The sequence below is a fragment of the Punica granatum genome, chromosome 1 (assembly GCF_007655135.1).
Source record: "Punica granatum isolate Tunisia-2019 chromosome 1, ASM765513v2, whole genome shotgun sequence".
NCBI lineage: Eukaryota > Viridiplantae > Streptophyta > Magnoliopsida > Myrtales > Lythraceae > Punica > Punica granatum.
In genome coordinates this window covers 51400540-51423697 of record NC_045127.1, presented here as the reverse complement: position 1 = coordinate 51423697, position 23158 = coordinate 51400540, and the positions used below count along the sequence as shown (strand labels likewise).

The 23158-nt window shown below is 38.8% G+C and overlaps 3 protein-coding genes across 3 annotated transcripts; 1 reads left to right on the top strand and 2 right to left on the bottom strand.

Moving 5' to 3' along the window:
- The first annotated feature begins 11035 nt into the window (after positions 1-11035).
- Positions 11036-14326, top strand: LOC116215709 (probable protein phosphatase 2C 33). Its single transcript, XM_031551538.1, has 5 exons — positions 11036-12305; positions 12567-12956; positions 13039-13156; positions 13245-13468; positions 13564-14326. The coding sequence occupies exons 1-5, from the start codon at positions 12054-12056 to the stop codon at positions 13984-13986; spliced, it is 1407 nt and encodes a 468-aa protein (XP_031407398.1). The 5' UTR covers positions 11036-12053; the 3' UTR covers positions 13987-14326.
- A 12-nt stretch (positions 14327-14338) lies between these two features.
- On the bottom strand, positions 14339-17747 carry LOC116215701 (serine carboxypeptidase-like 20). Its single transcript, XM_031551527.1, has 14 exons — positions 17539-17747; positions 17295-17446; positions 17114-17190; positions 16868-16990; positions 16630-16732; positions 16511-16548; positions 16316-16417; positions 16081-16161; positions 15659-15892; positions 15478-15543; positions 15267-15388; positions 15016-15129; positions 14892-14937; positions 14339-14740 (listed from the first exon to the last, which is right to left on the bottom strand). The coding sequence occupies exons 1-14, from the start codon at positions 17676-17678 to the stop codon at positions 14657-14659; spliced, it is 1482 nt and encodes a 493-aa protein (XP_031407387.1). The 5' UTR covers positions 17679-17747; the 3' UTR covers positions 14339-14656.
- A 1016-nt stretch (positions 17748-18763) lies between these two features.
- On the bottom strand, positions 18764-21869 carry LOC116197031 (serine carboxypeptidase 1-like). The gene is made up of 14 exons (XM_031527067.1): positions 21681-21869; positions 21441-21592; positions 21264-21340; positions 20966-21088; positions 20790-20892; positions 20670-20707; positions 20467-20568; positions 20268-20348; positions 19839-20057; positions 19646-19711; positions 19431-19552; positions 19217-19330; positions 19042-19087; positions 18764-18924 (listed from the first exon to the last, which is right to left on the bottom strand). The coding sequence occupies exons 1-14, from the start codon at positions 21818-21820 to the stop codon at positions 18841-18843; spliced, it is 1467 nt and encodes a 488-aa protein (XP_031382927.1). The 5' UTR covers positions 21821-21869; the 3' UTR covers positions 18764-18840.
- Positions 21870-23158: the final 1289 nt, after the last annotated feature.

The following is a 23158-nucleotide window of genomic DNA, read 5'->3' as shown; positions in this document are numbered from 1 at the left end:
TTCCTTTTTGGGTTTAGAAATTTTACCTGGTAGGGTTTGCATGCAGCCCTGCTTATCGATCTCCTGTTGGAGAGTCTGTCGATAGGTTTTTATCTGGCTATCAATAGTGATCTGTCCAAAGGAGGGTTGGCTGGAGGCCACCTGTTTTGAGGATTTCTCCTCTTTTTTTATCGACTGGCTGGGAGCCAGCTGTTTTGAGGCCGAGACCTCTGTTTTGGAGGAACGAGTCCTCATGCTCATGGTGGTACCTGCATGAATTCTCTTGTCAGGGAGACTGTTAGCCTATCATTTTATGAATTCGATGTCAAAATTAAATACACTCAAGATTGCTTGCCATCTGGCAAAAATCTATTTTGATGCAATATTTTGAACATCTTTTTGAAGAACCCCTTTTGCAGATTTGCAATCAATCCGAAGTAAAAACCTTTGGTTTAAAAGATCAGATTGAAATTTCGAAATGCAAAGGACCACAGAAAGAATTTCTTTTTTAATGGTTGAGTAATTCTTCTGGGTTGGGTTCCAATGTTTTGATGTGAACTGGACAACCTGTTCACAATCATTTTTGGATTGTTTCAAGATTCCTCCGTATCCTTCTTCAGAGGCGTCTGTTTTAATAATCTTTTTTGCAGATGGGTCTGCCAGGTATAAACAAGGCAGAGTTTTGATTTGAAGCTTGATTTGCTTCACAATTTTGGTTTGTTCATCCAGCCATGGTGAAGGAGAATTCTTTAACCTGTTATGGAGGGGTTTGCAGAGTCTACTTAGGCCAGGGAAAAAATCTACAACGTAGTTGAGACTTCCTAGGAACCTTTGTAACTGCTTTTTATCATAGATCTGGTCAAGGAACTTATCAGCAAACTGGATGGACCTGTTGATGGGGATTATGGTGCCCCTGCTGATGTTATGCCCTAGAAATCGAATTTTTGTTTGGAAAATGCAGACTTTAGTCGGAGACACAGTCAAGCCATTTTTTGATGTGATTCTCATAAAATGGTTCATATGTTTAAAATGAGAATCAATGGTTTTGGAAAATATAAGGACATCATCGATGTATACAATTATGAATTCGGAGTATGCACCAAAGACATCATTCATAATTTTCTGAAATTCTGATGAGGCATTTTTTGTTGGGATATTTTTCTCATCGAAATCCTTTTCATAAGGTAATTCAATGACATGTTGCTTCCTATCCCAGAAAGCATTTGGGGTTTCTCCACAAACTGACTTTTGAATCAGATTGCTGAGATTATCGATTTTTTGTTTCAAATCTGATTTTTGGAGCAGATTTTCAACATTATGGTGTGAGATCTCATCTTTTACCCAACTAATTTGCCTTTCAGTTGCCTATATTATGTCCAGATTCCTAGTTACATGTTTTGTGATGAAGGGGAAAATGGTTTTGCTTCTTAAATACATCGTCTTTATACCAGAGTTGGTGAAAAGGAAGGGTTTGATGAGCTGAATGAATGGGGTTCCTAGTATGACTTCAATTTTTAAGTCTTGGACAACTAGGAATCCAGTTTTGTATGTTAAATCTTCATTTTTTACTTCTGCTTATGCAATTTTGTGTGTGACTTTTAATTTGTTATTGCTTGCAGATCGTAAAGATTCATGTGTTTTTTTCACAGTATTTTAATGGGATTAATCCCTCCCTCACACAATTTGCGTCTGCACCTGTATCCAACAAGGCAGTTGCTTCCATTTGGAAGTCATGCACACTTATTGTAGGTTTTAGGAGGTTTTGATGTATGAATTCCTGGGTTTTACTCTCAGGTTTGGGTTCAGCATCGTCCAAAGTCTGAACCAGCTTTTCATCGTTTTTTAGAGTTTTGACTTCTTTTTGCAACTCGTGGAGTTTCTGGCGAAGTTCTGACTCTGTTTGTTTTCTCTCTCTTTCCCGATTTTCATGCTCTAAGGCGTGGGAATTTCGAATCATCATGTTGAGTAACCTAAGATTTTTGGTTTGCTTAGGTTCATTTGTCTCAACATATTTTGGAGGAGGCTTCGAGGAAACTATGGTTTTGAAGGGCAGTTTCCAGGTTATGGTCTTCTCAGTGGATTTGATTGCCTTTTCTTCCATGTAGACTTGGTTAAACCAGTCCCAGAAAAGGATGTTTTTCTTGTTATCTTGCATGAATTTTATCCACTGTTTTTGCATTCTGGTCTCTACGTATTTTTTTGTAAAGACTTCATGCAACCATTTCCTCCTATTTCATTTTCTTTGGAGCAAAAATCATTCCTAAGGTTGTTGGATGCTAATGTGAAAGGCTTCACAATCACATAGATCTCAGGGTTAGGATTGATCATGGTACCATCAATTATGGATGAAAAGGTGGGTGATGGGGGTGAAGACTCAGTTTCATCTGTGTTTGGGACGGAGTATACTGGCCTAGGGATATCGGTGGCGACATTACTCAGTCCTCTAAGGTTGGCAAACTTAGGAGGGGTTTCAGTAGCTGTTTGGAAAGTGTTTGCTGATGGGGAAACACTGAATGATCTCCTTCTTAGCTCAGGGCTTCTAAAGGAAGAACTTATTGAAGGGTTTGAGGTTGACTGTAAGTCGACTGATCTCCTGTGGTGAAAGCTTATGGAAACTCTCCCATCTTGGAACTGGCTCACTCGACTAGGCTCCTCATTTTGAATTTTTTTCAGGGGCAACTGCGTCTTCTAAGACCCATTCATTAGGAAGAGTTACCTCATTCCACCTAATTGGTCTAGGGACTACAGTGTTTGACCCGGCAATATCTGTCTGAAAAAGGAAGGTTTCTCCTTTTGGACTATGGTTGAAGGCTTTGGTTGCGAACGCCGAGACCATTGTTTTGTAATGGACTCTGTACACAAGGGCTAAATGGATGAAGCCTAAAGCAATCTTGTAGTTATGCGTTTTAATTTGCAAAGTCAAGCCATGAGTTATGTTTTGGTCTTTGAGGGACATGGTGAAATTTGGGAAACAGTTGAAATGGACTGGTCCTCCGCACAGACTAGTCTCGACTGTCCCAAGGATGGATTCATGGTAGTTCAAAAGCCTAGCATCCCTAAGCACTAAAGAGTACTGAGGTATCTAAGCCTTCTCTGGTTAGGTTTTATGCCCACTTGGACGAGCCCTATATGGATGAAGTTGTATTTATCATTATGTTTTTCTATGACTCTTGGTTCAAGAGTTTTATGGTTTGTGAAGAGTTTTTTAGGGGAATATCCCGCTCTTCAGTGGTTATGGTGTAATCGGTTTTTGAAAATATTTGTTAGAATTTTGAGTTTTTATAAATCTGTTTTGAAGCGATTTTTGGGATTTCCCAATCATCGATAGATTTATCAAAACATTCCAAGTTGACCTCTTCTCTGTTGAGAATAGAATCATTATCGAAATTATTTTCAGAAGAGCATGTACTCGAAGAGCTTGCTTTAAACCAATCCATATTAAAAAACAATAAACCTTCCAGTCTCTCAAATATTTATCAAGATATTCAAACAGCATATCAGTTCCTTATCTTTCAGTACTCTATGGTTATCCCTCACGACTAGATCTTGGGTGTAAATAGTATCAGAGCCAAGTGGGGATAGGATGTATAGTCCGTTTTGATTTTCAGATCCAGTAGATCTCGTAGGTCATATCATCTAGGACCGCCTTCATGGCTGATAGATCCTCATATCTATGTTCTTCCTTAAGTGTCTAGGTGCATATCTATACAATGAACTGAAGCTGGTAAACACATTAGTATACGGTCATATCGTAGGTCTCTCTAAGCGTCTAGATCCAGTATCACAATGAACTGATGCTAGGTAAAGAAGTAATGCAGGAGGCTCTAATGTCCATCTCGTTGCTCTAATGGTCCCTACACATTCATCGTTCATAGGAACTCGGGGGGAGCCCTAAGGTATTCCCGTTTTGTAAGTCCCGATGGTTAGGGCAGTTTTCAGGGAGAAAATTGGACAATGGCCCGGTAGTGTTATGAACATCGTCTAAGTAGATGGAGGTTATCGGCTGGAGTAGAGTTATCCTCGTGCATTATCGTTTGTCTAGGTACAGCAGTTGGGGTAGGATTTAGATCCGAAGAGAGTCATACTGAGTTTGTCCGTCTACTAGTATTGTTAAATCCAGGTACAGCAGTTGGGTAAGGTATGTACTAGATCTTGCAGGAAACACATGTGTGTGGCTTCTTCTGTCCATCCAGGTATGTACTAGATCTTGATCTTGAGAGCAGCTGGGATTAGGAAATAGATTCAGATTATCATCTTCAAACCACTTAGCTATTGGCACTATAGATCTCTAGAAACTTCGTCTAGGAATAGTTAGTGTACTGAAAGGTAAGGAACTGATATACTGTTTGAATATCTTTCTATATATATATATATAAGGCCTTAATTGATTTGACAGAGAAGGCGAACCGTTGAACCCGATGGGGCCGAGGCATCCGTCTGGTGTCCATGATGGGAAAACAAGTGAATGAAAAAAGACCATAAACGTACGAGAATCAAGTGAATGGAAAACGACGAATGGAAGGACCTAACCAACAGGAATTGACTGGAAATTCATGTGAAAGCAATTAATTAATGTGAAAAGGTTATTATGTAATAACCGAGTCGGAAGTAAGTGCCACAGTAAGTTACTCTGCATGCACGCCACCTTAAAGCAGAAACCCTAGATTTAGACTTCCCACCGACGTGTCCGGCACCACCACCGGCGTCATCGGGTTGTTGGGCTCTTCCTCTCTCTCTTGATGGTGCCTGCACGTAATTGACGCCTCTTTCATTGTCTCTTTTCCTTCCTCTTCCCCTTCGGTTTGTTTCTTTGGTTTGACTGCCTGAGATTGGGTTATTAAGGAATAGGTCGGTTGGATTATGTTTGTTGATTGCGGTTTGTAGGGGACTTTATGCATGGATATCAGCCTGGGACATCCTACTACTATACTCTGTGGTGGCTTTTTCATTATAGAGTACTTTTTCATTGTGGATTTAGGACTAAGGATGCGCTCCCCCTTCTCGAATTCCATGGGGTCCATGATGAAAATTAGCTAGCAGATATTGTTCGGATTTATTAGTTTCAAGATAGCAAATTGCAATTGTATCTGTACTCTTTGTAGGTGATTTTTCACTTATTATGCTTTGTAGTTTGCCCGCGGATAAACTGTTATATCCGTTCTTGTAATGTTTGTTTGGGTATTTTTCATTGTATCCGTTTTTGTAGTGAATTCATACGTTTACCAAAAAAAAAAAAGGTTATATGTATTTATAGGCCTGCGTTGATATTTCAAATTTTGTCCTCTTTTTTTTTTTATGAATAAGTTGTGATTCGATTACTTACATGGGCCACATCAAAGCCCCTGGAATTATGCAGAAAAGTTGAGTGAAGACAGCGGGATCCTTTTCTTTCGGTCACAAAAATTGGAAATTTATGCCGATGTGGCAAATATAACCCGGCCATTCGGGCGAGGAAGGGATCTGACAGCGCTCTTCGAGTTATCATTTGGCATTTGGGATATTGTGTAAAAATCCGCGCATTGTCTTGCATTTTTAATATTTTTTTTCATAATTAATAGAATTAAAGGTGATTTGTTGTATTTCACAAAAATAATAAATCTTTCTAGACTTAAGGGAAAAAAACATTTTATTGTTACGATTCAACTTGCTTTCGTCAAGTCGATTGAGTTCAAGAACTGGGTTTTTTAAAATTGTGCGTCTGACGTATTTAGATTCGATAGTCTCATAAATATAAAATGAAAAAATGTACATTAATAGTGGAATTAAAATTTGTATTTTTCTGAATTATATGATACTAGATAACCACATGGTCATGTTCCAAACACATTTATTAAAATCCATAAGATATGTACTTATATCCAGTTGTTATGCATTGTGTAATGTGCACAGAAATTCCATAGTACTCGTAGGTAGGGGAAATTTTTTTAAAAATATATGTCGTTTAATTATGTAATGTTATGTTTAGCTCATTCCTCTTTTTTTTTTAAAAATTATTTCATTTTGGTAAATCCTTGTCATAATTAAGTCAAATTGAACTAACAATGATCTGAATCCCACCTGAACGGATGCTGAAACCTTATGTAAGATGTACGCTAGCTTTGTGTTGTGCATTTTTGCGGATACTCAAACCTCTCGACCACACAATGAGTCGGCTAGATATCGATCTCGAGTTTGAAATGAAAGTTCAGACATCCAATATGATTATGCTGGGTAATCTATGACATCGTAATATCATGGTTCCATGAATCATGTATTTATATCACACGAAGTTTGCCCGAATGCATGGATTTGTAGATGATCACTAGGCTCTAGGGTGCATACCAAAGTATAGCACCATATTCATCTCCTAGCTTTGCAATATATATAGATGGGGCATCCTATATGTATGATGCAATGAGAATGGGCAAGTTAAAACTATATTTAGATCGAACGAACGCCATATAGTTTTCTTTTTCTTTTTAATTTTTAGTCAAAGATTAACAAGACGGAGAATATGTTGGGACCCTCTCTTGAATTCGAAAGATGGACATGTGAAAGATTCCTCAATCGATTACGATGTATGACTTTATTATGAACCTGTAAATTAATTCTTCATAGAAATATTGGATAATTAGTGGTCCATATACTACAATATATGGCCAAGCCAAGCTTCCTAAGACTAGCATATAATGTTTTTTATTGCAATATGTTATGATTGATTGATGCTAAACCACTAATTAATGGTCCACCACTTACATTTGACATAAGCGTCGGATTCTTATAACTAATTTCGCCTTAAAATTTTAGAAATGATTATATCAAATTCTTGTTTTCAATAAATTAAAGATGGCGTACTCGCATCACACATGAAAACTATACATAATAAAAAAAGACTGATTAAATAAATTAATATACACTTTAAAAAGATATTAAAAATATCTTCATTATTATTTTAAAAAAAGAGTGATCAGTGAAGAATGCACGATATTTGATAACGTTATTACCGGTACATTATATTGCGGCTATTGGAATATGCACGGTAGATTAGTATAGCTAGTCGGACACACAATGCCAACTAATTGGAAAAACTATGTTGATGTAGCAAGCAAATGTATAGTTAGTTAGAATGATAATAATTCATCCTTTGTACGTAATTAATATTAAATAATCTAATGTATAGCTTTCAAGAAATAATTAACAAGCCTCTCACAGCATTAGTCAGACTAATTAATTAAAGTCAGTCTGGAATATAATTGGCTGTCGTCCTATGTAGTGGAGTCGTATTATTTGTCTTGTGTGCACATCAAACAAGGCTTTGTTCGAGTTTCAGTGTACTTCAACATTTGAAATTTGCTGAATGTTCACGCACGAATTTCTCATACGTTACTTTTCTTATTTTTCGATTAAAATAGAGGCGTATGAACTTAGTAAATGAATGAGACAAATATTAAAAAATATGAAAATTTTTACTATTATAAAAATTCAATTCAAAATCATATACCAGTCTTATAAATAGAAAAATAAGCATGATTGAGAGAAATTTACTCATTTACTGAGTAAACCCTCATTAAACTTTCTGATATTAAAATACACATAAAAAATTCAATTCGAAACATTTTAATTTCAGGTGATAGCACATTGAATTCACTGTAATATTGCAGTCTTCTTCCTTTTTTTTTCATAACTTAAAATTTATTAAGAAGCAGTTATCGCAATTTAATGAACTCCACTAACTAATATTATAAACCGCCGCAAGCGATGAACATTTGATTGTTCTTTCTTTTCCTTATCCATTGAATAGTGATATGGTCAAAGCCCCATGTGTGAGGATATATTTGGCTATAGAAACATGCATATACACATACAGATGGATAATGTTCTCGTTTCACATTAGTTCATCAAAAAAAAAAAAGCGAGACAAGAAGATGTTTATATCGAGCAAAGAATGTTGTATGATTATTGCTATGTCCGTAGCCTCATCATATGCCCACGTAACAAAAAGAAATTAATAGACTCGCCGATGATTAGTCATTTCCATTTGGAAACGATGATGAATCATATGAACAAACATTGCTTAGAATGCATTGGTGCGCTGTGCATAAGTTTGTCGTGTTGCTGCACGTGATCTCATCCTCAGCTAATAATATCCTCTCTTCGATACAAAATTAAATATTATGTACTAATTAAACTAGTCGAATGGATGCATGGCAGTGTGATCATCCACGTAGAAGTATAATTTAAAAAAGATGGTTGGATCGATGATCTCAAACAAACAATGTTTTTTTTTTGTTTTTGGGTCTGAAATTAGAGATGGAAAAGGAAAACCGACCATGCACACTAGCCATGCATATGGGTTTGCCATGTTTGGCTTCCAACGTGGGTCTGCGGTGGACATATGATTATATTCCTTTTTATTTCTTTTTTTCATATTTCATAATTACTAACGCCATTTTTTATTTTTTGATTATACATACACAAACAAATTCATCTTCTATAGATTTGCATTCTTTCCTTTATTTTCCGAATTATAATCTTACGTAACTCAACTCAATTTTATTTTTTTCCCAATTAACAACATAATTGTTAATTTTTTTATCTTTTTTTCTAATCTCATATACTTTTTTAACCATTTTTATAATCAATTTTTAATAATAAGTTTCTCATATACTTTCACATCTATATCAATATATTAATTTTTTAATAATAATTTTTTCATCCACTTTCACACATATATATATACATACATATATATATTCTCACACATCAATATATAAGTCAACACTTACGATCATTGCACAAAATCAAATTGAGTTAAATCATTATTCAAATTCAAAACCAAACGCAAGCTTATATTGGCGGATCTCCCTACAGTAACTTACTCCCCATCCAGTTAATATATGTGTGTATATACATACATATATGCACGTATGATAATATAGGAACGGTTACCCATATATATATATATATATATATATATTTTTGGGTGAATCATGGGGTCGAAGCCCGATGAATGGTTACTAATATTAGTCGGTTTAAGTGATTCGTGACAAAGTTTTCGAATCTTATGAATAGAAAAATTTATAATCGAGAGAGTTTTACATTTTAATAGGTCAACCCAACTCAAATCTGAATTAGTCAGACTTAATGAGTTTTCAATTATCATGTCGTACACACTAAAAAAACTTAATATATGAATGAATGCTATCGTACTATTTTTGTATTAAAATAAAATCTCAGGGCTTTTGTTTATCATATTAGTAGAAAGCTAGGAGTCCCAAAATCTTTTTGGTCAAGACAAAGAAAAATTGAAATTGATTTGGGACGTCAACCACGTGAAACGTACCCAACATATACAAGCTAAATTAGGTGGATCTTTGATAAAAATGTCATTTTGCTAATTAAATATGATTATTTAGCTGTAGGACATTATGATTCAAAATATCATACAAGCTCTGGAAGACTAGCAAACCGAAAACTAAATATGCATTAAAAAATGTGTAGCGCAATGCTGTGCGTCTTCATTTAATAATTAAAAAATTTCAAATTCAACACTCGTTGTAAAATTATCCGTGTATTTTTATTAGTTATTAGGATTTCATTTTGATTATACTAAATTCATGACCTCTCTTGTAATTAAAAAAAAGAAGAAGTAAGAAGCCGTTAATAGAAGTAATCAAATCGACAAGCAGCTGGCATGTATTTCTCTTTCCTTTATGGCATTTCTTCGTTCTTTTTCTTGCTTCTTTTAAAATCAAAAGGTCCTCACATCTTCTTGATTATTACCTATTCGTATTCAAGTGGAAATAGTCACAAATTAATGAGTGTTGTTATATCCTAAAAATATCAATCTAGATATTCTCTCAATTCGAAATCTTACTCACAATTATATGAGTAATAAATTGCGCCAATATTCCAGGACAATTGAATAAGTGTGAGTGAAAATTTTAAATTAGGACTTTTAGGCATCGTTTAGAAGGATTTAACATTTTATATGTAAGAGACGGAAATTCAAATCACGCCAAGTAGGAGTACGATTTGAGACAACATTTTGAATTTTAAATTATTATTATAAATATCAATTATATAAAATTTCGAAAGGAAATTTGCAAAGAAAGTAAGATTTATCGAACCGATATACTCTTTCTTGTTCGATTCATCTATCTATGAGAAGAAGAAAATTCATCCACAAAGAAGTAGAAAAATTAAAAAAATATGTATTAAAGATTAACTAACGTTTGTTTAATTGGATAAGTAAAGATTAACTACCGTTTTTAACTTGCAATAATAATTTTCCATGCCGACCCGGGTATAGGGTAAGCCTATCTACTAGTTAACACGGGACAAAACCTATCCAAGAAAAATATTAATGTTTAACGAGAAGATCAAAAGCAAGTTGAAAAGGTGGAAAGGGGATCTATACCAAAGGTGATGAAAAATAATATGGAATATCAGCATGATCAAACCGTCCACCACGAAAAAGGCTATTCTTTTATTTCTTTTCTAATTCTAATATATATATATATATATATATATATATAGTTCATATTAATTAATTAATTAAACATAATAAAGATTGCATAAAAAAAATCTGAATCAATCAAATTTATTAAAATCCCAAAAATAAATAATGTAGATTTAACAACAACAAAAAAAAGTCCCCTCCCATTCATTTGCTCGATCAGCTCCTTAACAATTCTTCCTTTATGACTGACGACACAATTGTGAAATACAAAATATATAGTTGGCGAAAATGGCCTAATAATAATGTTCATATAGTTCTCGGGGGAGCCCGAGGCGGTCCATGGAGGCCTTGGGGGCCGCTGACGGGAGTCGCCTCTTGGAACTGTATAAACGTAAATATTTTTTCGATATCCAATTGGCAGCCGACAAGTATTTCTTCGTTCACATTTCTTTTCCTTTCTTCCTTTGCTCTTTCATTTTTCAAATTTGGCAATGTAATATTTTCTTATCCAAATTAATATTATTATTTTAATTATTGATAAATTAGGACTTTTTTCTCTTTATGTCTGTTGGGTTGGGTTAGAGAACGGGACAAACAAATAAAGATTAATTTATTACTAAGAAGAGAAAGATCGTCTCCGTCTCTCTCTCTCTCTCTCTCTCTGACGCAGAGTCACCGGGAAGCAGAAGAGGAAGAGAGCGGGTTTTCTTCCGATTTTTGTTGCCGGGGACGTTGAATTTCTCCTCATCTCACTTGAAACCTGCTTTCTGTCTCTTCGTCTCTCTCTCTCTCTCTCTAACTGTTCTCAATCTGACAATTTCGTCCCTCCCTTAATCCCATTGGATTGATTCAGCCTCCTCCCGTGGGCTCCGTCATCTCTGCCCTCCTTGATCCCGTCCCGCGTTGCTTTGAATCGACCCCGGATTTGATCCCTGGATTGCCTGCTCATTGGAGTGCTCCGTCGAAAGATTCTTGGCCCAATTGTTGATTATTTGGCGGGTACTGTGGAAGCTGCATGTATTGTTATTGGTGACTCTGTTTGTATGCATTGGAATTGCACGTTCGAGCTACGAGCTCTGTACAGGGTACAGATCGTCCCCGCAAAGATCTGTTGTTTTTCTCCATTTCTGATCAAAAGAGAGCGGTAGAGATTCTCATCAACGTTGCTGCCATTGGCAAAGGTTCCTACGGAGAAAAAGGTGCTTCCTTGTATAGAAAGCTCGAATCTACTTTCGGTTTGGCTGCAAAAGGCCGCCTGCTCTGGGTGCCATTGTCAGGTGCAATTGCATAGTTGGGCTGCAAGCTCAAAAGGGTTCGCCGTAATTTGCTACAGAATTGCAAATTCAGCTGCTTCATGATTTATGGAAATCAGAGGGAAATGAGGGTGGGGTGGTGATGTCTGATTGTTTCTAATCTGTGAATGCACAAGGTTGGGTCGGGGCATTGATTACTGCATTGTGGTACTGGAGGGCTGAGGTCTTATTAAGTAGATCAAGACCCGGCTGAGGGCACGATTCAGAGTTGCTGTGGCGGGTTTCCAACGAGGTTCCTGACGGATCCGTCATCTGAAAATAGGGGTTGTGACTGTCTGGCTGGTCTGGAGTGCTTAATAAACATAATCAGGGCCCTCCGAATGGGGTCCTGCCTATCAAGTGAAGGCGGGAGCCCAGTCCCGGGTTCACCCCTGTCTCCAGCCCGGGGAGTCCGGAAGAAGAGAAACATGAAGAGGTCCGGGTCGATGAGTTCCCCCCTTGACTATCCAAAGGATGAACCTTTGCATAGGATTCCAGGGAGGTTGTTCCTAAATGGGTCGACTGAAGTGGCGTCCTTGTTCACCCAACAGGGCAAGAAAGGAACCAACCAGGACGCAATGATTGTTTGGGAGGTGTGCTCTTTCCCATATATATCATGTACTGAATTTTGTTTCTTTTACATCGGTATTTTCATATTGAACAACTATCCTTGAGCATGTATCGTTTATCGAATGTGGTGTCTGCTTGAAGAAATGTGGCCTCGACATTCCGTGGTTTCTTTTGTATGTTCTGAATTTATATAATCTATTAGAGTTGGCATTTCTTTAGTGTGTATTAGATGGTTTGCTCGTTCCATCTGTTGGCTCATTTTGACAAAAATTGCTGCATTTCAGAACTTTTGCTCAAGGAAGGACACAGTCTTTTGTGGTGTCTTCGATGGACATGGTCCATATGGGCATATGGTAGCAAAGAGAGTTAGGGATTCACTTCCCCTTAAATTGTTTTCTCATTGGGAAGCGAAGAAAAGCAAGGAGAACGTTCTGAAAGAGATCAGCCTCAACGCTGCGACTGGCATCAACTCTGAAGGGACAACTTCTGGACCCTCCACTGAACAGTCAAGAGTGTGCTGTGAGCTTGAGGAGACTGAGAAGCAGCAAGAGACCTTTCAGACGCTGAAGCAGTCTTTTTTAAAGGCTTTTAGAGGCATGGACAGGGAACTGAGAATGTTTACAAATATCGATTGCTTCTGCAGTGGAACCACAGCAGTAACCTTGGTCAAGCAGGTTAATACCGCGGAACCTCATTCTTTATAGAATCTTATAATCTACAGCTCTTCCTGATAAATGGATCGACTGTTTATGTCAGGGCGATTTTCTTGTCACTGGAAATGTTGGGGACTCCAGAGCAGTCCTGGGAACACGAGACAAAGACAATTATCTTAATGCAGTTCAGTTAACTGTAGATCTCAAGCCTAACCTTCCAGGTTTAATCTCTCTCTCTCTCTCTCTCTCTCTCTCTCTGAGAAAGAAAGGATGTCTTTCTCAAGGCTCTGGTAATTTAACTGATGACAGGGGAAGCGGAGAGAATAAGGAAATGCAAGGGACGTGTTTTTGCTCTTCAAGATGAGCCGGAAGTTGCGCGTGTTTGGCTACCAAACAATGACTCACCTGGACTAGCAATGGCGCGGGCTTTTGGTGACTTCTGCCTCAAGGATTTTGGTCTTATTTCAGTGCCTGAGATATCGTGCCGACGTCTCACTGAAAAGGATGAATTTGTTGTTTTGGCTACTGATGGGGTAGGTGGTCCAACTGAAGCCATTGCAACTTGTGTTGCTTTGAAGAGATCTAATGTGATAGATTGTCAATATTTATGATTATTTTCGTTCTACAGATATGGGATGTGCTATCAAACAAGGAAGTAGTGGACATTGTAGCTTCTACCTCAGCACGTTCCTCTGCAGCTAGAGCCCTTGTACAGTCAGCAGTTCGAGCTTGGAAGTACAAGTACCCAACCTCAAAAATTGATGACTGCGCTGTCATCTGCTTGTTCTTGGATTCCCACAATGTATCTGCTGCTTCAACTACTGAGTCTAGAGAGCATGTTCCTTCAGCAGATCAAGTTGACACAGGCGGTGGAGTAGATACCTGTGTTCCAACCGATCAGGTGGACACATCACAGATGGACTCAGAAAAGGATTGGTCCGCTGTTGAAGGAGTGTCCCGTGTGGATACGCTCTTGAAACTCCCGAGGTTTGTCCCGGGGAGAGGGGAGAAGAGGGCTCCTGAGGAAGCGAGGAGCCAGCAAAGACCATAACAAAAATGTTTCTTCTTGATCTTTTTTGTTTGCTGTTAACCTCTTTCTTTTGTTCATTTTCTGGCTTCTTTTCCTGTTTATTTGTCCAAATAAGTGTAAGCCAAGAAAAATACATAGTGGGGCACTGTCTGTATATGTTCTGGAGACGGAGAGCTAGGCCCGACTAGATTAGCATGTCCGGGGAAATGTCCTTTCCCTTGCATCGTGGGGATAGAATTTTTGTACTACTCACCAGTATATCATATTGTAACTTCGAGCCTGTTCGATTTATGTTCCTTCTTGATTCGAAGTGTGTAAGATAGTCTTTTTGTATAAAGAAAGTCGTTTGCGTTTTCAGCATGATGGCACCGCTCTCTCTCATGCATTTGATTACACACCAGTATATCATATTGTAACTTTTAGCCCGTTCAATTTATGTTCCTTCTTGATTCGAAGTGTGTAAGATACAGTCTATTTGTATAAAGAAAGTGGTTTGAGTTTTCAGCATAGTGGCACCGCTCTCTCTCATGCATTTGATTGCAGATCACATTTTTCGTGTATGTATCATTGAAACCCATTACAGTTTCTATCATTAGGAAAAGAAAAAAGGACTTGAAACGATGGGTTCTTCCTTATTCAACGAGTTCCATTCCACTTGCTAATCGGCACAAATTACAGTTTCTGCGTATGTTTAGATTGGTTTTCCGTCTAGCCAACGAGTGAAGAAGTCTAAGGACTCCCTTGGCTTGTACTGGGGGACCATATGTCCTGCTCCCTGCAAAGCAAGACTCTATGTATCAAAAGGCCATTATATAGGAGCGACATAACAAGAGAAAAGGCAGTGTATGCTTTCATGGAAATCGATTCTGTCTTGAACCATCTATTATGAATAAAGATAGGAGGCCAAAGTTCCCTGTATAACAAACCTTGATGGTTAAGAATGTGAGGTTCTTGTCGTATGCTTGCAAGTACCTGTAACAGAGAACACTAATAATGTCGGGTTAAAGATGCTTACAAGAAAGAAAACAGCGAGATTTTATCGACAATCACCCAGCAACTTGCTCATTGGACAACCACGATCTCCATTGCTCAACGATCTTATATCCCAATGATCTAGTCCATGCTTGGGTTCCAGTGAATGGTACAACACTATCGTGATCTCCGCTGCAGCAATGATTGTTAATTGCAAGTATTTAATTGCAAGTATTTAAGCAACTTTGATGCAAAAGTATCTTAAGAAAATTTCATGCATCAGACCTCATCTGATACATGAAATGTAGTAATATATTGGGAATGATCACCTGTAGATTAGAGCACGATATCCCCTGGCTGTCAGATTCTTGTGGTAGGGTAGCATACTATCAACCTCGGTTGTGTAATCCACCCGATCAGCACATATCGTCCATGAACCTGCCACACTTGCCTGCAAATTTGTGCATATTAAACCGTGAGCGAGCAATGAAATATCAGCGGCTCTACATACCGGCCATCAGATGAATAACTGTACATTACCGGAGCTGCATGAATTGCTTTCCTAACAGTTTCATCATTCAGCCATGCAGTGGCAAGGTCATCGTTCTGCACAATCATCATCACAGCATGCTTAATGATTATGCCAGAGCATACTGATTAGAATTCATCCTTTTGGAGTGAAATCGGAATCTAATACATAGAAAGGTTTTAGGACGCTCACAATGCAGGGAACATGAAATTCAGGTTCCAACTGAGAGTCTAAGGGAACTCTTCCATCCCGTCCCGAAGAACGGACAAAGTGTCTACCACTAGACATTCTGGTGAGATGCTTTGTATTGGTCAGCCTACCTTGCCTGAAGCTTGAAGGGCCACCAGAGCTTTGATTTCCTTCAGCTACACTTGGATATCGGTAGCAAGGCTCGAGGATATTGTAGAAGTTCAGACCTAGCAGAACCTAAAACCAAGCAGAAATTCAAGGATTACAGAGAGGGCCATAGCAAGAACTTTGTGTATACAACAAACTACAATTCGAGACACTTGGTGAAATAGACATTCTTCATTTGATCAAATCAGGTTATGGACGGGGAAAGCAAGAACAAATTCATGACAGTGGGTAAAAGTTTTTCCATTCGTACAACGTACCTGACTAACTCTCCTGAGGTTTTTTTCACAAGTTGGATTTGGCGGGTCATAGTACTTCCCTTGGCATGTTGCTTGACAATCCTGCACAGTAAACATTGAGTCAAGTTGACTGCAATGCTGTTATGCTCTTAATTTGCTTAGTTACTTAGAAAGCTGCTGCATTTTTCATCAGTTAACAGTAAAACAATGAGTGCCCGAAAGAAGCTTATAGCTTAAACTCAACATTCAGACTCACCGCAAAAATGTCAATTGAGATTAATCCCATACCAAAAGCAAATGGGACAAGACCATTGCCATCAAAGACGTCGTCTGCTATCCCATTCCCCACAAGGTAGCCCTGCATGAGTTATGCAAATTCATTTGGATGAGCTCAAGCTTTAAGTCGAGGAAGTTTAACAGTTTCTTAACCCGAGAATCGTCAGGGTGATACCTTAAAATTGATGGAGGGCTGTTGGTTGCCTTCTATAGCTGCAGGAGGAGTTCTCAGCCTCGATAATATATGTCAAATATAAAGCTTACAGGACATATGTAGCCTTCTGTTTTTCATACCTTTTATCACTTCTGAGGCAAGCATCGGTACATAAACTCCAGCATAGGACTCTCCTGAAATGTAGAATGGATTGGCCTGGAACTCGGGATACAACTCGAACCACTGATGCCAACAATTAAGGGGATTGCTCTAATTAGAAACTTGGATACTTGGAGAATACTCCACCTTTTGTACTCATATAAAAAACAAATCTGTTCCCTAGCTTCACACTCCTAGGTCGGTTTTCGATCTAGCTACCTTGAGCAGGAAGGCGTGTGTATCAGAGGTAGTTTGAATGTCCCCAGTCACATAATTGCTAGGATTGTCGGAGTAAGATAATCCAACCCCACAGGGTGAATCCAAGTAAATGATGTTTGAAACCTGGAAGGAACAGAAGAACAACAGTCTACGATATCAGCGCCAGGTGAAGGCTTGTTACAGTTGCTTCATGTCGAAGTCATAAAGGTGGATTCCATCTTTGGTTGTCAGTGTAACTATGTTTACCTTGGACCAGCTGTAAGGATTGAGCTGCAATATGGGAAAGCTCCCTCCTGAATTTCCTGGTTGAAAATTGAATGGTCCTGAGAGGTAGATGATCAGGACATTTAGTTAGTCGCATACACAGGGGGAATATTAAGAAAGCTATCTTAACCATAATTTGGAATCCTAGTTGTTAATTCTATACCATGTTCATAGACGAACCCATCAAAACTGGAGCATCCAGGCCCACCATTGAGCCACAGCACCACGGGATCCTTGGAAGAATCTCTTTCCGAAGCCACAAAGTAGTAAAATAGGTTCTTCTCCCCTGCAGGATTCCCATCTATGGTCACGTACCTACAAGCAAGCAAAAGAAGTCAATAATTCTCGTGATATATTCGAAAGTTGGTTACCGATTAATCAGTTCTGAGCTGGTCAGGTGCTATTACCCTGCATAATGCTGAGAGGGGAGACTGCCAGTAAAGCCCGGTACGCTTGTGATAAGAGAATCCTTAGGAGCTGCTGTGACAGTTGTGACACTCAAGAGCAAGGTCAGTCCTACGCTCCACATGAACCTTACAAGCTTCATGATTCAATTGGACTCTCAAAGTCCCCTTTCTGAGTACATAGCCGGTCTTCGAGCAATATATGCAACAGAATTGTGGTTGTTTCTCATCTTTTCTTTTCCGTTGTCTTTCTTGTTTAATCATTCTTGTTTTCATCCCCTAGTATTTTTGGTTTGTGCCGGCATGTTTGTTCGTGAATATAGAGAGACAGGCAGTTGCAGACGCAGAAGACGAGCAAGTACCATGAGAGAAGCCAAAGAAGCTGGCTGGCTTGCGGATATACGGATAGAACAAGAAAGGATGAAAGTCCAAGCACACGAGCCTGCCCAAGATTCTTTGTCCAATCACCTTTATATGTCAACTGGATAGTTGACTATCTCCTCATATCAAAATTCAGTCCATTGTGTTGTGGACGTTTTCATAATGTCTATCATCATATATGTCTCTTCACCGAGTCATACAAAGTTAAGAATATTACTAGTTTAACTTCGGATCAATTCAAAATCCAAAACCGCAACCCTTTTATCAACCAATACACACGTAATGGACAAGGTTAATCATATTTAATTTATCGTCATCATCGTATAGTTTAAGGCTCCAATCTAGTAAGTTCTCCTTAAATAAGGTCTCGGGTTCGAGTCTTCTGAATGGAAAAAATCCCCATTGGAAAAGCTTTATCCCTTAGTAGGTCGATCCGGCTCAACTAGATTAATCGGAACCTATTGAGCTTCCGGATACGAGGGTACACACCCAAAAAATATAATACCAAATTTTATTTGTATAAGTCATTATGTTTTCAAATTACTGGAAATGAGTTGTGGACGTATGATGCATTGATTGAACTTGTTCTTGCGCGATAGTGAACATGGACGGGGAAGAGGAATAGATACATATTCGTAAGCAAGCTCCATCTTGGAACACCAAAGGAGCAAAATTAAATGAAGCCATATGATCAAAACACAAATGCCCTCTCTCTTATAGCTTGGAATGTGGATAGATTCGGCCTCCGGTATAAAATTCTCGCCATTTTCTATCATATCTTAATTTTCCACATTTGATCGGGAGTGTATCATCAGCGTATCATTTGAGTTTGGATCGTTAGAAACAATGCATAGAAGTAGATTAGCTTTATCTTATTCAATGAATCGATTCCATTCTAACAGCCACAACTCAATGCAGTTTCAGTTAGATCGGCTTTCCATCTAACCAACGACTATAGAAGTCCAGCGCCTCCATCGGTTTGTACTGGGGGACCATATGTCCTGCCCCCTGCACAGCAATAGCAAGGCATAGGTATCAGCAAGGGCAATAAACAGTGAACATTAATGGTTTACTGGTCGAAGTATGAGCCGAGAGTTTGTCCCAAGACAAAGTCGGAAGACAAACCTTGATGGTTAAGAAAGTGAGGTTCTTGTCATATGCTTGCAAGTACCTATACCGGAAAATAACTGTATTAGGTCAAAGATACTTTTCTCCTAGAAGGGTAGACAGAGAACAGAGAAATGCTCTTTTTCATCTGTTTAACATAGATCTCCTTGGTGCAGGTATAAATGTAGATTACCCGGCAACTTGCTTGTTCGATAACCAAGACCTCCATTGCTCGACGATCTTGTATCCCAGCGATCTAGTCCATGCTTGAGTTCCCGTGAATGGGATAACCCGATCATGATCTCCGCTGCCACATAACAAGAACAGGACAACTCGCTGTCAAGCTCAAAATGATGATTCCAAATGATGTCCAGCTACTAAAGTAAAGAAGAATCCTGGAAGCTCACCTGTATATTAGAGCGCGGTATCCCTGGGAAGTTAGATTCTTGTGATATGGTATCAAACTATCAACATCACCTGAATAATCGACTCTGTCCGAACATATCATCCATGGACCTGCCACACTTGTCTTTTTTTCACATAAGATAAGAAAACAGAAAAATAATTAGCTCAAAGTTCCGCTTAACGAGTTAAACAGTGATGAAATGCTTGATTATGTTACCGGTGCTGCATGAATTGCCTTTCTAACAGATTCATCATTCAGCCATGCAGTTGCCACGTCATCATTCTGCACAGCAACCACAACACAACAAGTACCATAGATATGTCAAGCACACTCACACTGTACTAATAATGACAACTAAATTTTCGATTCAGCAAGGGATCAGAAATCATGAGGAAATAGAGTGACGCACTATGCAGGGAACATGAACTGTAGCCTCTGCTTGAGAAGTTAAAGGAACTCTACCATCCCGTCCTAATGCACGAACAAACCATCTGCGGCCAGAGATTCTTGTGAAACGCTTTTGAGTCATGAAGCTTGAAGACATGCTCTCACTTTTGTTTTCTTTTACTGCGCTGGTGTATTGATAGCAAGGCTCGAGAATATCATATGGGTTGAGACCAGACAGAGCCTAGAAAGTAGCCACAGATTCATGAGTTTACTGGCACGGGTTTTCCATGTTCATTAAAGACAAAAGGCAACAAAAACTTGCAACCTTTCATATACACTAGTTACTGGCAAAATGCAGGACTGAATACTAGAATCCTCTACCATTTGATCAAAGCATCGGTACTGCAGAAACTGTCGTAGATGGTTAACATTTTACTGTGCTGCAACATACCTCGTAAACTTTATTGAGGTTCTCAGAGCAGCTTTTGCTTGTGGGGTTACCGTAGTTTCCTTTACATGTCTTCTGACAATCCTGCAGAGTGAAAGATATACCCAAAATCGAACTGCAAGTCAAAGATCGGGAAGGTGAAGGTCTGGTCAAGCTGAGTAATCCTTCTTAGCCCGCAAACCATCCTTGAACACAAACAAACCTCGAAGATGTTGCTTGAGATCAGTCCCATACCAAAAGCAAACGGGACGAGAGCGTTGCCATCATAAAAATCATCTGCCACCCCATTTCCCACTAAGTAACCCTGCATCATGTGAATCATGAGTTGAATTCATATTTAAATTAAAGTTGATTCCACGTTTTGCATAACCCTTTCAAAAAGGATGGTCTGAGATAACTTAATACCTTGAAATTAATAACTGGCTCTTGACCATCTTTTATACCTGCAACAAGAAATAACAGCTGTTTATTCCAAATCACATCAAAAGCATATGCATGTTGAATAACTTTTTTATGCAGAGATACCTTTAGCTACAGTAGAAGCAAGAGTCGGCACGTAAACTCCAGCATAAGACTCTCCAGAAATGTAGAAGGGGTTGGATAGGAACTCGGGGTACAACTCAAACCACTGATACAGAAAGGTACTGCTCTCAGGTCAAATGTCGATCATTTGCATAGTAAGTTTCAGTAAGTTAAAGTACCTCCAACAGAAAAGTATGCGTGTCGGCAGCAGTTTGGAAGTCTCCGGTCGCATAATTCTTTGGATTGTCGGAGTAAGATAAACCAACTCCACAAGGCGAATCCAAATATAACATGTTTGAAACCTGAAAATGGCACGGAGATGAAACCATTAGGAATAAAAAAATTGAGGGAAGAATTTTCAAAAAGTACAGATAAAAGCTACTTGAGTTCCCTGAGATGGTCATTTAGGAATATTTCCAATCTGCTGATGCCAATTTAAAAGAGAGGAACTCCGATGATCAAAGTAAATATCACGACCTTGGACCAGCTGTAAGGATTGAGCTGCAACTTAGGTAAGCTCTCTTTTGATTGTCGTGCTTGAAAATTAAATGGCCCTGACAGGCAGAGAGCAGGACATGATAATTCAGTTATACATCGAAGCGAAAAGCAGAACATCTCATCTCATTTAGAGTCTCAGTTTGTTAACTTCCGTACCATGTTCGTAGACAAATCCATCGAAGCTAGAACATCCGGGGCCCCCATTAAGCCACAGAACTACTGGGTCCTTGGACGGGTTTCTCTGCGAAGCAACAAAGTAGTAGAACAGGTTCTTCTTCCCTGTCGGCTTCCCATTGATAGAGACATACCTACAAATCCCAAAAAGGAGAAACGGATCATTCCCACGATGAATGAGATCAACAACAACCTTGTTTTGTCACCTGCGGTTGTACTTACCCTGCGTGATGCTGAGAGGGGAGTCTGCCCTCGAATCCCGGTAGGTTTGTGATCAGAGAGCCGGCAGGGGCTGCTCTGACAGCTGTGACACACAAAACTAGGGAAAAGGCTATGCAGCATGCGAGGCTTAGAAGCTTCATGATTAGATGGATATTTTGTTCAGGCCCTTTGAGCGTATATATATATATATATATATATATAGAAGAGTGGCATGTTCTATCCTCTTTTGCTTTTTCCTATCACTTTCCTTCTGCTTTAGCTTTTTCTTATTTGTGTGGGCACGTTTGTCTGTTCATTGATCAGATAGACAAACAGATAAGTTGCTGGACATGCCCTTGTGCAATCATTGGAAGAGCAGTGTGCGTCCAGAATGGAAGTAGTGGCGAATACAATGAGATGAGGACAATGAAGTCTTTTGGGATATTAAAGTGGGGAATGGAGGATGATATTGAAAGAGACAAATGTGGGAGTTGGTCAAGATTCCTTGGTGAGCCACCCAACAGCCCAGTTTGTCAAGTGGGGGGACTCCCCATGGAAAGCAAAGAAAATATTATATTATCGGTAAGATTTCTTTTCTTGTTTAACCTCTGCTACGATGAAGTTTGACTACGCATGACGGGACCTTGTTAATTACGGAAGGCCGACAAGATCGTTGGTATTCTAAGTCAATGATCGGACGGGTTTATTTTCCAATATAGACTTATTCCATCTGTATACATCACGTGGGGGCAGCAACCTATACAGCGCGGCGTCAGATACGATATGCTTGTTTCGTCCCAGGTCTCGTTCCCAACCAGCTCTTAACCGAACCTTAAGAAAAACTTGGAGCCCATTCGTCACGGCGGGATCGCAAGTGGAGAAAGAGAATTATCATATGAAGACGCTGCGCGTGGAAGTGCTTCTCCTTTTCCATCCAAACCAGTTTATGAGCCCCGGGTAATGCGGTGCTTTGAGCACTTGCTTGAAGATGTGATTGAGCGTGTTTGATGCTTCTGCTGGAAGCTCTTATCTTCACAAATTATGGGTTCAATATGATGATGGCAGGTATTGAGATCTTATGCTAAGTGCGCATTCGAGGGCAAATACTGACCATAAAAATATATATGGTTTTATCCAGTTTAAATATTATTATCTAGAAATTAATTTTAAATAATTGGTGATCGATAGAATTAAGAGGTTACATAATATCTTTTAAATGGATAATAATCTATTTTGAAAGGAGAAAATCATATTATTATTTTGAACCGACCAAGTACGAAGATTCATGGCTCCTTCCTCCACACTTATAAATAGGAGTCCTCAATCTTCAAATAAGGGAAACTTCTGGGAGAGCCCAAGCTTCAGAGAGCTCTAAGGAGAAGAACAAGCGCTCTGCAAATTAAACGGTCAACAACGCTTCGTATTCAAAGGAAGAACATGAAGAACGACGGAAAAGTCACGAAGACTCCGGTGAGCTTCATAATCGATCGGATCAAGCA